Source organism: Zonotrichia albicollis, chromosome 8, assembly GCF_047830755.1.
Source record: "Zonotrichia albicollis isolate bZonAlb1 chromosome 8, bZonAlb1.hap1, whole genome shotgun sequence".
NCBI classification, from domain to species: domain Eukaryota; kingdom Metazoa; phylum Chordata; class Aves; order Passeriformes; family Passerellidae; genus Zonotrichia; species Zonotrichia albicollis.
The window spans coordinates 26,639,075-26,651,332 of NC_133826.1; the positions used below are offsets into that span (position 1 = coordinate 26,639,075).

The 12,258-nt window shown below is 45.4% G+C and overlaps 2 protein-coding genes across 2 annotated transcripts; one reads left to right on the forward strand and one right to left on the reverse strand.

Annotated features, from left to right (window-relative positions):
• Window positions 1-1,290: 1,290 nt before the first annotated feature.
• On the forward strand, window positions 1,291-6,950 carry CACYBP (calcyclin binding protein). Its single transcript, XM_005490201.4, has 6 exons — window positions 1,291-1,449; window positions 1,998-2,190; window positions 2,879-2,975; window positions 3,463-3,562; window positions 4,869-4,963; window positions 6,640-6,950. The coding sequence occupies exons 1-6, from the start codon at window positions 1,429-1,431 to the stop codon at window positions 6,797-6,799; spliced, it is 666 nt and encodes a 221-aa protein (XP_005490258.2). The 5' UTR covers window positions 1,291-1,428; the 3' UTR covers window positions 6,800-6,950.
• On the reverse strand, window positions 6,699-10,983 carry MRPS14 (mitochondrial ribosomal protein S14). Its single transcript, XM_005490202.4, has 3 exons — window positions 10,842-10,983; window positions 9,958-10,116; window positions 6,699-8,669 (listed from the first exon to the last, which is right to left on the reverse strand). The coding sequence occupies exons 1-3, from the start codon at window positions 10,884-10,886 to the stop codon at window positions 8,487-8,489; spliced, it is 387 nt and encodes a 128-aa protein (XP_005490259.1). The 5' UTR covers window positions 10,887-10,983; the 3' UTR covers window positions 6,699-8,486.
• Between the last annotated feature and the right edge of the window lie 1,275 nt (window positions 10,984-12,258).

A 12,258-nucleotide genomic window follows, 5' to 3' on the forward strand; every position in this document is an offset into this window, starting at 1 on the left:
CTGTTAAAACCACTTTGGGGAATGCCAACTTGAACATAAATCTTTGGCATCAGGACTTCTATCAATTCATTTTCATCAAATTTCTTCTCCCTTCCCTACCTCTACGGATCTCTTTACAGAGGAGTTCCTGGGCGTTCACTTTAGAAGAGACAGAAACCCAGACCCTAAGCCCACGTACCAGCAAATGAGCTGGCATTCCTCAGTTTGGTAAAACAGGTGTTATCAAACTGGCATCTTATTCTGGAGAAATTGACTTTTTCAGCACTGAAGGGCTCTGTTCTGCCTTGGAGCACACTGTCTATAAAGGACATCTGGGGGAAACACTGTCCCCTCTATGTTCCTGCTGAGGGAAAGAATGCTATTGCCTTAATGTTTTCTTCCAAGGACATTTTAATGCCCAGTGGGGCTATAGAAATTTTTTTTTTGGTGCTCACTGAGCTGATTTAGTAACAGTGTAAACAGTCATGTTTTTCTTTTGATGAGGAAAATGCTTAGAAGAGAATTTTGGTAGCATTACACCAGCATGTTTTTACATGCATATCGCCAAATGCTCTATAAATAAAAGCTATATTTTCCTTGCAAATGGTTTGATAACCAAGTCTCTTACTCACAAAGTCACTCCCAGAGTACACATTGTGACATTACAGGTCAGGAACAATTTCCCAACAGTAATTTACTCTCTGGGTTTGTTGTAGAAAGCTTATTATGTATTTGTTCTGGGGGGCCTCCCTCTGCGGTGGTGAGTGTTGAGGGCACCGTGCCATCCATCCAGCTTCTACTGGATTTGGTTGTTTTTTAATTGATGAAATCTTAGAATTTGAGCTTAAATCTTGCTGGAATTGATCTTGAAGGTCTTTTTCTACCGTAATGAAAATGAGGAGCAGACACAGAACAGAGCACTTAGTTTATAAGCCCATCTTCCTTTAAAGGCCGGGAACAGAGGTTTCTCCCACTTCGACCACCATTTACCTCCACTACATGAGCTTGATACTCTTTTCCCGAAGAATGAAAATAACATTTTATTTTGCAAATTTAATCCACGACCTTGACAGCCACGAGTTCGGGAGCACCTGCTGTAAAATTGAAGGGGAGATTCGAACTAAAATCCAGCCCATGCCTGCCTCAGTCGCCCCTCACACAGAGCAGCCCGGGAGGCGGGGAAGCGCCTGATCCCGCCCGTCCCTCAGAGCCCGGCGGGTGGGAAAACTGATCCCGCCCGTCCCTCAGAGCCCGGCGGGTGGGAAAACTGATCCTGCCCGTCCCTCAGGGCTCGGCAGGCGGTAAAGCTCCTGGTCCCGCCCGTCCCTCAGAGCCCAGGGCGGGGGAGAAGCTCCTGGTCCCGCCTCCTCAGGGCCGGAGCGGGCGGGGCCCGGCCCGCGCGTCACTTCCCGCGGCCGGAAGGTTCCAGAGGTTCCACGGGGAGCCGCCATGGCCGTGGCGCGGGAGGAGGTGAGGCGATTCCCGGCTTTGCTCCCCGGGCGCAGGCGGGGTCCGGGGCGGGGGGCAGCGGTGGGGTCCCGGCTCGGAGGCGGGAGCCGTCAGTCCCCGCGTTCGCTGAGGGCTGTGGAGGTCTCCCCTTGCGGCGGTGCGTGTTGAGGGAGCTGTGCCATCCGCCCAGCTGCTGTTGGTTCCTGCTGGAACCAATGTATGAAGAGTTAAGCACTGAAAGCTTAAACCTTGTCTGAATTGATGGTCTTGGAGGTCTTTTCCGGTCTTAGGCTCTGAGATGGCCGAGGTTGAGCAGGGGAGTTGCACCCTTCCAACCCGACCCATTCTGTGAATTAGGATTTTATGGTTGTACATATCTACAGGAGTGGACAGGGGGTGAGGAAGGGATGATTCCGTGCTTAAATGATTGTAGTGGGAAAATAAACTACTGACCTGATAAAGCTGAAATTCCAGCATCTGGAATACGTGAAATTGTCATAAAAAGCTCTGAGCCCTGAGCACAAAGAATGTGTCTAATGTATACGTGTGATTCTTTGTTTTCGAACCAGTTGCAGAAAGATTTGGAAGAGGTTAAAGAGCTGCTTACGAAAGCCACTAGGAAGCGGGTGCGTGATGTCCTTGCGGCAGAGAAACAAAAGCTGGAGCTGGAAATCAAGAATCAGCCTCCACCGAAGCCAAAAGATGTGACAGAGGAAGAAAAGTCATCACTGGGAGGGTACACAGTGAAAATAAACAATTATGGTAAGATTATTTTTCTGGAGCTCCAGCATCTCTCTGAAGAGATGGCAGGGTGGCATTACTGGGAGTTAGAGTTGCCACTTAGCATCATAGTGACGCCTTAATTGTTTATTCCACATGTCCAGTGTTTATTCCACACTGGAGACCCCACTTTAAAAGCTACCAGATGTTTACTTGCCATCTGAACTCCGATGTGTGTTGATCATGTTTGTGTGATAGTGTTTGGTGGGATGCATTAAGTATCCTTGCTGTACCAGTTGGTATTTTTCCATTGCTTAGTGTTTAGCAGGAATGTAAGAGTAAGCTTTGGCTTCTCTGCTCCCCATGTAGGTGAGAGGAGAGGGAATTGCTCAAGATGCAGGGAGTAGGGGAAGAATTGGGTCAAGGAAACTGCAGCAGAAGCAAACAGCTGGCTTGACTCCCCCTGCACAGCCCGGTTTGCTCTCTTTTGACCTGAGCTGATACGTGGGTTTTCTCAGAATTTGCAGGGATTAGGGAGCAGGGCTACATGGGGGGACCTCCCTTTGCTCTCAAGTTATTCCTGAATAATTAATGTTTTCCTTTTATCACTCTGAAAATTGCTTCAGTAAGGAAAAGACTCTAGTTGTTCTAGGGGCCTTTGTGGGGGAAGTTGGAGTGCATGAAGCTTATGGAGAAAAGGAAGAACTTAATCCCTTTTTTTCACTTCCAGGTTGGGATCAGTCAGATAAGTTTGTTAAGATCTACATCTCTCTCAATGGTGTCCAGAAGCTTCCACCTGAGAATGTGCAGGTGAATTTCACAGAGAGGTGAGTTCATCTTGTAGCACAACAAGAACGCTGAAATGCAGGAGAGTTGGATTAGCCTTTTTTTGCTCCACTCCTTTTTTTTCTTTTTTTAAACTTCAGTTGTGTTAGCTTTTAGTAGCACTTGAGGGTATCAGGGTGTTTTCATTTTACAAGTGCACCTCGCCATGATTGACAGGGCACATAGTGTTAGCCCTGGGTATTTGTGGTGATAGAACTGAGGTCAACATTAAGGAAATCTGGTTTTTAAAGTTTGTCGGTAGAAAGGACCCTAAAGATCTTGATTTGTTGTGAGTCTTTTCATTTCTTAAAATTGAACTGAAGATTTTTGAGAGGCCTGGGAATAAAGTAATTCAAGCCTGTTGGCCTGCTTTCCCAAGAAGTACTCTACTTTCCTAAGAAATAGGAAAGAACAGCCTGCTAAACGGTTTTCAGACAATGTAATGATTGGAATATTTGTGCCTTTCCTCCCTCCACTTCCTGGATCCAGGTCATTTGATCTGCTAGTGAAGAATCTGAATGGGAAGAACTACACCATGACCTTCAACAACCTCCTGAAGCCCATCTCAGTGGAAGGCAGCTCTAGAAAGGTCAGTGCACCTTGTCTGCTAGAGGTCACTGAGGGCTCTCACAGAGTATCCTGTTCATTGCCTGGCTAGTTCAATGTTCAGTGCCTCCCTTCTGCTGCTAAGTCTCTGCACTGTGAACATGAGTCTTTCTAATCTGTGATTGTCATAACTGCAGAATTAGTCTCTGGAATCCTATTTCAGGAGATCATGTCTGGATATTTAGTAGCTCACCAACAGGATTTCAGAAATAATTAAGCAGAGAATACCACCAAGTGTTCACTTGCATCTTTGTGCTTTCAAATACCCCTGAGAAATTCTTTGCGATTTTAGGAGATTTGTCAGCAGACTGAAATCTTGGGAAGCTTAAATAGGCTTAATTCCCAAAGCCAAGTCTGGAACCTGCTCTGCCTTAGTAAAGGTGTGTTGCTCCAGAACTCAACACTGGCGTGGTGGTTTAACCCTAGCAGGATGTTAATTTTATAAGGGAAAAATTAACTCTATCCCTGCCAAAACCTGGACAGCTGGTAACATTGTACTGCTGCTGGCTGGTGATATCTGTACTCTGCTGCTTGTGGCCCCTTTCCAGGCTAAGATGTGTCACATACCTCCTGCGAGTTCTCTGTTGTGCTTGGTGACATCAGCTGTGAAGAGCTACTGGTTCAATTGCAAATTGGCCTAAAATGAGGACAGAGTGAAACTAAACCAGCTGAAATAAACGAGAGTGATGCTCTGGTGATTTTTAATACAGTGTGAAAGCCAGCAGTGGTCATGTACTTGTTTAGCCAAGCTAAAGCTGCAGTAGACCCTTGGCAGGCAGGAGTTCTTTGTGAAATTTAGGTCAGGGTTGCAAGTCAACAGGCTTTGTAACTTGCAAACATGTTGCAAGATCAAGCAATACCCTAAAACTAGTTTCTTGTCCTTGGAGAAATAAATTGGAGGAGCCTCTACCTCAACTTGGCATGCTTGGAGAAGTCTAGAAAAAGTAGTCACTCTTTACCAGGCAGTCCTGAGTGCTTGAGCATCCTTCAAATCACTGAACTGTGTTCCTGCAGCACATTATGTTCTTCTGTACTGGTACTGTAAGACTGTACTAGTGTTATATTAACCACATATATAAATTGTCTACAGTGGAGGTAATACTTTGTACCCTGAGGCTGAGTACATGCTATAAGTTTGTATGCTACATAATGATGGATAGCTGAGAGAAATGTTTCAGGAATTTGTGAGTGTGGAAGAGGCTTATGTTACAAGCTGACCTTACTCATTGTGACTGGCATCCCTTTATGAAGCATTCTGAGTTCATGCCTTGCTGTTGTTCACCTTACAGATAAAGACAGACATGATCCTTGTCATGTGTAAGAAGAAGCGGGAGGAAAAGTGGGATTGTCTCACTCAAGTGGAAAAAGAAAGCAAAGAGAAAGAGTAAGTGTCTTATCAACCCTCCATCTTGTTTTCTATTTCCTGTTCTCTGTGTTGTTTTAGGACTGTTGGGAGAGATCTGTACTGTCTGTGCAGCTGTTCTGAGGATTGGTGGTCTGGGGGAGAGGCCCTGAGATGTTGGAGGATTGTTAGGTTGGGATTTCTTTTGATATTTGTAGAATTACGAGTGGAAGAAATTAGACTTTTGAGTAGCTGCCATTCCTCCACTGTTCTGTTGCTAATGATGAAGGCTGTATCATAGGATATGTGATTGGGAAGCTCTGCAGTGAGAATTCTAAAGGGAATCAACCAATGAAAGATTCATTTGCATTTTGATGGCAGCATTGATTGCAAAATCAACATTAGTGAGGGGACTGTTTTTAGATCAAGTGTGTATTATATAGAAATACATGGATAGATCCCCTGCAGCTCTACTGGTCAAAATCATTATTGTCACCTGTGTGTGACTGCACAAAAATCCCAGTGTTCTTTTGGCAAAGCAGGTCTTTGTTTATTTAGATGGTTTCCCAAAGTCTCAAGCCAGTTTGTAATACTTCAAGTGCTTGGGAGCAGCAGGCAGCTTAGACGGGCACAGGTATCTGTGGTAAATGACAGCAGGGAACACCTGGGGACGAGAGAGTTTATAAAATATATATATGTATATCATAAAATGATTTAATGTTATTTTACACGTACAGACACCTTGAAAATGAGAACACTTTTGAGAATTTTGTCCCTGCCAACAACAATTCATTTTGTGCATGGTTTTAGGGTGATTTGCTAAAACTGATCAGGTATAAGTACCTGAATTCAGGGCAAAACAGCCTTCTCTACTCAAATGGCATCACAGGAGATTTAAGAGGAAGTGACTTGATAATTAATGTAGTTTTCTGGAGAGACAGGGTCACTTTGTTAAACCTGTATCTTGTGCAGAGAATTCCCGAAGATTTACTGTTTGTCAAAGGAGGGGCTCCAGAAATGCTGCTCCCCGGCAGGGTCTGTGCAGCCGATGGTTAGCCCTGAGCATGAGGAAACTGCTCCCTCTGCTGATCTGTTTTCATCTGCTGTGTTGTTGAGCTGGACTGCACTAGGACTACCTACAGGATTTTGGGAAATGGGGATAGGGAGGGCATTATTTATAGTCGGGTCATACAGGCTACATCCTCCACGGTGCTGACTGTGGGTGGCACTGTTCATCACCGGAGAAAATTGCTTTGAAATGCAGTGTGTTAAGAATTCAGTTAACCTCTGGAGATCAGCTGAAAAATGGGAAGCAGAAAAAAAGCCTTTTGGGTTGTGAATGTGCTTGATGTGGTCATTTGTCCATTTTTATTCACCTGTCACGTAACACAAGCAGGTATTGGCACTCTCTCTGTCTGTTATATTTCACTTCTGCTTCTTGTAGTTAATTTTGGGAGTGCTTCCAGGATCATGTTTATTGCAAAATGCTTCACATCAAAATACTGTCCCACCCCATGGGACACCTCTAGGTATACTCTACTCAGCTTGCCCTTGGTTTAAAGGTGCTTCTTAGGATTCTTCCTGTTTGGAAGCCGACTGAGACTGCCGTGATCTAAAGACTCTGCCAAAGCAAAAGTCCCATTCCCAGGATGTTTCAAACAAACATCAGCCTTCCTTTTGTTGAGTACTCCTGACCTTCTCACGTATCTGTCTTGCAGGAAGGCTGCCTATGACACCGCAGATCCTAGTGAAGGGCTTATGAACATTTTAAAGAAGATGTATGCGGAAGGGGACGATGAGATGAAGCGCACCATCAATAAGGCCTGGGTTGAAAGCAGAGAAAAGCAGTACAAAGGGGACATACCAATGGATATCTGAAAGCACTCTAAGGGCCGCCTTAAAATTGATCTTCCATGTGAGACACGCTGTGCTGCAAAGATCATCGTTTACATAACCTTCTTCCAAGCAAAGACAGTCATTTTCCATTTCAGGTTGGAGAAAATATTTAAATAAAATAGCTTATAAAGCATTTCCGTCAGTCAAGTGGTTCAGCATTTCCTGAGGAGTGAAGCATAGGGATATATCCAAAGCCTCTCAGAGGAGTGGGGAGTGCTGTGAGACTGAGAACAGAATGTAAAAGTAAAGGAATCTTAAACTAGCATGGGTCAAGGCCTCTGTTGCCAGTGGCAGCTAGACCCATGTGGTTGCTGGGGCTAGTGTCATGCTCACTTCACAGGGTGATTAAAAGTCACAGGGTGACTTTCTGATTAAAAATGGGAAAGTGCTGAACTATAAAGCATGTCACAAAGGGAGAACTGCTGAAGAAAGCAGAAATCTAAGCATTTGATAGTTAAGCAGAAACAATATGGTGTTAATCCTGTGGTATTCAAATTTAATGATTACTCTCAGAAACTATTCCTGTCTAATTACTATTACTATGAATTTTGGAAATCAAAGTGCTTGGGCTAGCTGTGAGCCCATCTTTGAGATGGCATCAGTCAGGATGCAGTCTGCAGTTATCAGCAGGAGACCAGAGACAGGGAGCTTGCCCTGGCTCCAGCAGTGAACAGTAGGAAACAAGGGATAAGCTCCACTTTCTCCACCAACTTTGAAAGGGTTTTAAGGTAAGAGAGTAAGTATATTAAGATGGCTTATGCACCAAAATATAACTCAGCTGGGTGTGATGGGTTGCTGTCAGTTTCCTGTAGTGGTATTTGGCCTTTTCATTGCCACCTCTCAGCCCCTGCTGGGGAGGACATAGCAGCCACTGCCCTCCCTTTACTGCAGTGCTTTGAAGAAGAGTACAGGGCAAACATGACCTTAGCAGCACGCCTGTTACTAATTGTGTCCTTCCTGCCTCCTTCTCATGTGTCTCCCAAGGACAGATTTGTTGTTACCTGTGAATTAAGGAAGCCATTACTCTCCTGTTAGGGTCTGGACTAGGGCTTCCTTGCCACCTTGTTCTTGAAGCATGGGACTGAGCACTGCACTATGAACAGGAGAAATACCAGCACAGTGTAGTTTGTAACAGGTCCTTTAGCCACGTTGTCTGCTCGTTAATACAAGTATATATTGAGTTAGCATAGCAAGAGTATCTAAACTTGAGGCTGTGTTTTATTTCCACTCTGTGCTTGCCCTTGTTCACAGCAGAATACCACTTTGTCCTGTTGTGCAGTTTTACTGATGCTTTTACCCAAATTACCATGATGAACTTACCGAATGATGGCAACAAAAAAATTGCTTAAACAAGCCTTGTGCTGTATGTCTTTATTTCTAATATTGCCCATACCACAAACCTCAGCTTAGTTCTGCAACTATCACATAGTGATTTTTTTCTCACAATCAAACTGCCTCTGACACACACCAGTTCAGTGAAGTTGTGCTGCTGTTTGTCAGCTGATACCAGCTGTAATCCAGCGAGTTTAATGAATCAGCACAACTCCTCTTTCCCTTATTAGTTTGACATTGATGCTGGGCTCTGAGGCAGGACAGTCTTGCTTTAATTCCCCACACAAATGAGCCCGGTTTGTTTCATCTGCCTGACTGCACACGCACGTGCAGATCATTACCACATGGCTCTCTGTACACCGGACATCTGAGCGTGGTCAGCAAAGTGGCGGAAAACAATCCTGCTGAGCCTCCAGCGCCGCTTAACGCCGCGCGGGCGGGACGTGAGCACGCAGCGGTTGCGGATCCTCACGGGGCAGCTGTCCCGCGGCAGGGCAGCGATCTCCTTGTCGGCCACTTCCTAAAACACAAGACCACAACACAACAGTTTAGCTGTGTTCCCTGGGAGCTAGAGGGGCCTTGCTGCCAGACCTCACAATCCAGCTGTTGACTAAACTTCTCTACCACCTCATGAATAACCTTTGCTATTTAATTGGGAACTTACACCTCACTCAGCCCACCCTTTCTGGGCATTCCAACAGTGCATATAAACTGATCCACATAGAGACCCCCCAAATTAATCTATTACACAGAGAGAACAATCTCAAGCCACTAATTTTAACCTGTCAGATCAGCTTGTCTGTCCCTGTTGCAGGCTGGGCTAGCCCTCTAAGAGACCCAAGATTTAATCTTATTACAGACTGAATAACCTCAAGCCAGGAATTAGTTAGTCAAAAACACACTTGGCTTTCTCCTTGTTGCACAGCAGGTTAGTCCTTTCAGATGAACTGAATTTAAATATATGTTGTTTATTAACTGCCTGCTGAGGTAGCATGCTAGGCTTTCAGTAAAAGGGATCTTTAGAAGGTGTTACAGGATCTTCTTTTGGGGCTTTTTTTCTGTATTGGTTTTGCTTCGTAAGGACATGCAGCACCAGTCAGACTTGCCCGAGAATGGTAAAGTCAATATATAAAAGCAAATTCATATTCTTTCTCTCCTAAGATGTTTAAGTATCATGGCAAGATCAAATACAGGAATAATCCAATACGTGCAAATGTTTTTGGTGCTTAGTAAGGCAGGCTGAGAGAAGGGCAGTCAATTTTAAAAAACAGTTTTAACTGTTCTGATGCAGGTTTTATATGCTTGTAGATCAGGCAAGTAAAATTAAACACTTCTAATTGCACAGATTGGTGGTTTGGGCTAGATCAGGCATTTAGATTTTTAAATAGGGAAAAATAAATCTAGAGTTTATTATCCTGAATTATTTGGAGTAAAGAAAATAGGTTTGACAATGTATGTTAGGGCAGTGTATGCAATTTCACTGTATTAAGTGTTATATGTGCTGCTTACACAAGCACTGGTTTCAAAAAACTCCACCTATGCACACAACCTCCAGTCAGGTGAACACGCTGTTGTTGTAAACACCCCCAGAAGGCTGAAGTCACATGGATAATAAAATTTCATTAGCCAGCCAATTTAGTTACTTCTTCCAGGATTATCATATGACATGATTCTGTGCTTGTGAGCTGGGGAAACACAACATCTGTGACCTGGGACAGCCATTTAGCTCTATAAAGTGACTGCTGTGGCCCTGAGCACACCAGAGCATCAGGAGCCACGTGTGGCTGGGTGCAGGCAGCCGGCAGTACCTGCAGCTCCTTGGGCAGGATGGAGTTCTTGCGGATGGCGTTGATCCGCAGCCTCTCATCTGCGTACTCATAGGCCATCTTCCTTCTCTTGACGTCCCGCAGCATCCTCCAGTCCACGTAGTAGCTCCGCACCTGCCTTGGGCAGGACGAGGGGAGAACCTGATTGAAAAAATAAAGTTTGTGGTATCTGCCTGTTGCACGTAGTCTACCCTCGTCAAGGATGAACTGTTATTTCAATAAAGCATGGAATATCCAGAGTTGGAAAAGACTGACAAGTATTGAGTTCAATGCCTGGCCCCCACAATCCCAACATGTGTCTGAAGTGTTGCCCAAACATCCTTTGAGCTCTGGCAGCCTTGGGGCCGTCACCACTCCCTGGGGAGCCTGATCCAGTGCCCGGCCACCTGCATGGGGAAAACCTTTCGCTAATATCCAGCCTAACCCTTCCCTGACACGGCTCCAGCCGCTCCCTCGGCTCCTGTGTGCCAGCATCGTGAAACTCCTGGATCACACGTTACACTTCCTACACATCATCGCTGTCTACATCTCCCTCACGAGGGGCAGCACCGATCTTTGCTCTCTCTGACGAGTAACAGATTAGCTTTCATACTTCCCAGATTCCATACTCTATTAGTATATAACACTGAACGTCATATAAAGTGTTAGCAAGTTCTCTTCACAAAAAGACAGAAGTTACACCGAACGCTACATAACACCGCACCCACGATGTTCCCGCACCGTGGGGACAGGGCCGAGCCCGCAGCGGTCAAACACTGCCCGCATCTCCCCTGCCCGTTCCCCGGCGCCTCGGCCGGGCAGACAGGATCCCAGAGAGACGCGGGGAAGCAGGGTGAGAGGAACGGAGGGGAGCGAGTGGGTCTGACCTGCCGAGCCGCCCTCAGCGCCCAGCACAGCGCGGCCGCCGCCATCTTGTCGCTGCCCCGCGCGTGCGCGCAGCCAGGGCAGGGCGCGCCCTCAGGCCGCTCCCGGCTCCTCCCAGTGCTGCGTTCCCAATGTGCATTCCCTGGATTTTAACCCCCTGCGGCTGGAATTGCGATAAGAACCCTAGCCGCACTTGAGGGCTGCGCTCTGTGTATATCTCAGAGCTGCTGTCAGGGCACACTGGCACCTCCCGTCATTGGAGGCAGCTGGATCTGCCACAGGAACATCGCAGTCCGGCCTTCTGTGCCGCAGGGTTATCCCGGGCTGAAGGGGAGCGGCTGTGAAAGTGACAGGGAAATTGTCCCAGCAGCAAAATTGACTCAAAGGTGTCGCCCCGCTGTTGTGGGGTCCCTGTCTGTCTGCGAGCCCATCGTCCATAAGCGTCCTGACCGCTTGTCCTGCTGGGGACATGCAGCTCTGGGCTAGCTCTGTTCCTTAAGGATGTCTTTTGCTTGTTTATCACCTAGGACTGTTCCTAAATTCCTAGGTTTATACCTATGGTTTGCAGGGGATTGTTCTACTGGTGGGTTTTGAATCGTAGAGTATTCTGAATTGGAAGGGAGCCATAAAGATCATCGAGCTAAGCTTCTGGCCCTGCACAGGACAACTCTGAGAATTCCACTATGTGCCTGAGAGTGTTGTTCAAACTTTTGTTAATATCCAAACCTGAATATTCATAACCCCAAACAGAGAAAAACAAATGGGAAATTCCACTTCCATTGTTCTTGTTCAGTAAGTGAAACTGTCCTGTTCCACTGACTGGGACTTCACTTAGGCAGCATTTAAAATACGTATATTTCCTGATTTCAGGGAGAACATGCATCACAGTTTTGATACTGAATTCATAGTTTTCTGTTTGTATCAGCTCATTAGCTACATTCAAAAAGTCATTTGAGAAAGCTGGTTCTCTCAGTTTGTCAACCTTCTTGCTCTGTGTTTGCTAGTTGTTTTACTTATATGTTTGGTAAATTATACTGGCCCAGAACTATATAATAATCTGGAAGAAGTAGCTAGGTTGGCTGGCTAATCAAATTTTATTATCCATGCTGCAGTCAGCAGCTTTCCTAGGTGCTTACTGTGGTAGCTTTCTGCTGTTTGTAAGGGAGAGTTTCAAGCTTTTTTCTCTGTAATTGTCTGTAACTTGCTATGTTTTCAGATGGTAAAATTAATTGGTATATATATCAGCAGAGCAGGTACAAGAGATGTGATCAAAGGGCATTTGAATGTTACAGCATGCATTCTTTTCTACAATATTTTGTATATTCTGTATATATTAATATATAATATTTTGTATATATCTGTATATTTTGTATATTCCCCTTTTGTGTTTTTTAGATGGTCCAGATGCAGGAGGAATGG

What these genes read in the sequence shown, in the direction of transcription:
- CACYBP (XM_005490201.4), top strand. Translation starts at nt 1,429, where the DNA reads ATGGCCGTGGCGCGGGAGGAG. An exon ending in AGTGAAAATAAACAATTATG is followed by an intron (nt 2,191 to 2,878) that starts GTAAGATTATTT and finishes TTTCACTTCCAG; the next exon opens with GTTGGGATCAGTCAGATAAG. An exon ending in TGGAAGGCAGCTCTAGAAAG is followed by an intron (nt 3,563 to 4,868) that starts GTCAGTGCACCT and finishes TTCACCTTACAG; the next exon opens with ATAAAGACAGACATGATCCT.
- MRPS14 (XM_005490202.4), bottom strand. Translation starts at nt 10,886, where the DNA reads ATGGCGGCGGCCGCGCTGTGCTGGGCGCTGAGGGCGGCTCGGCAG. An exon ending in CGCTGAGGGCGGCTCGGCAG is followed by an intron (nt 10,117 to 10,841) that starts GTCAGACCCACT and finishes TTTTTCAATCAG; the next exon opens with GTTCTCCCCTCGTCCTGCCC. An exon ending in TCCTGCCCAAGGAGCTGCAG is followed by an intron (nt 8,670 to 9,957) that starts GTACTGCCGGCT and finishes CTTGTGTTTTAG; the next exon opens with GAAGTGGCCGACAAGGAGAT.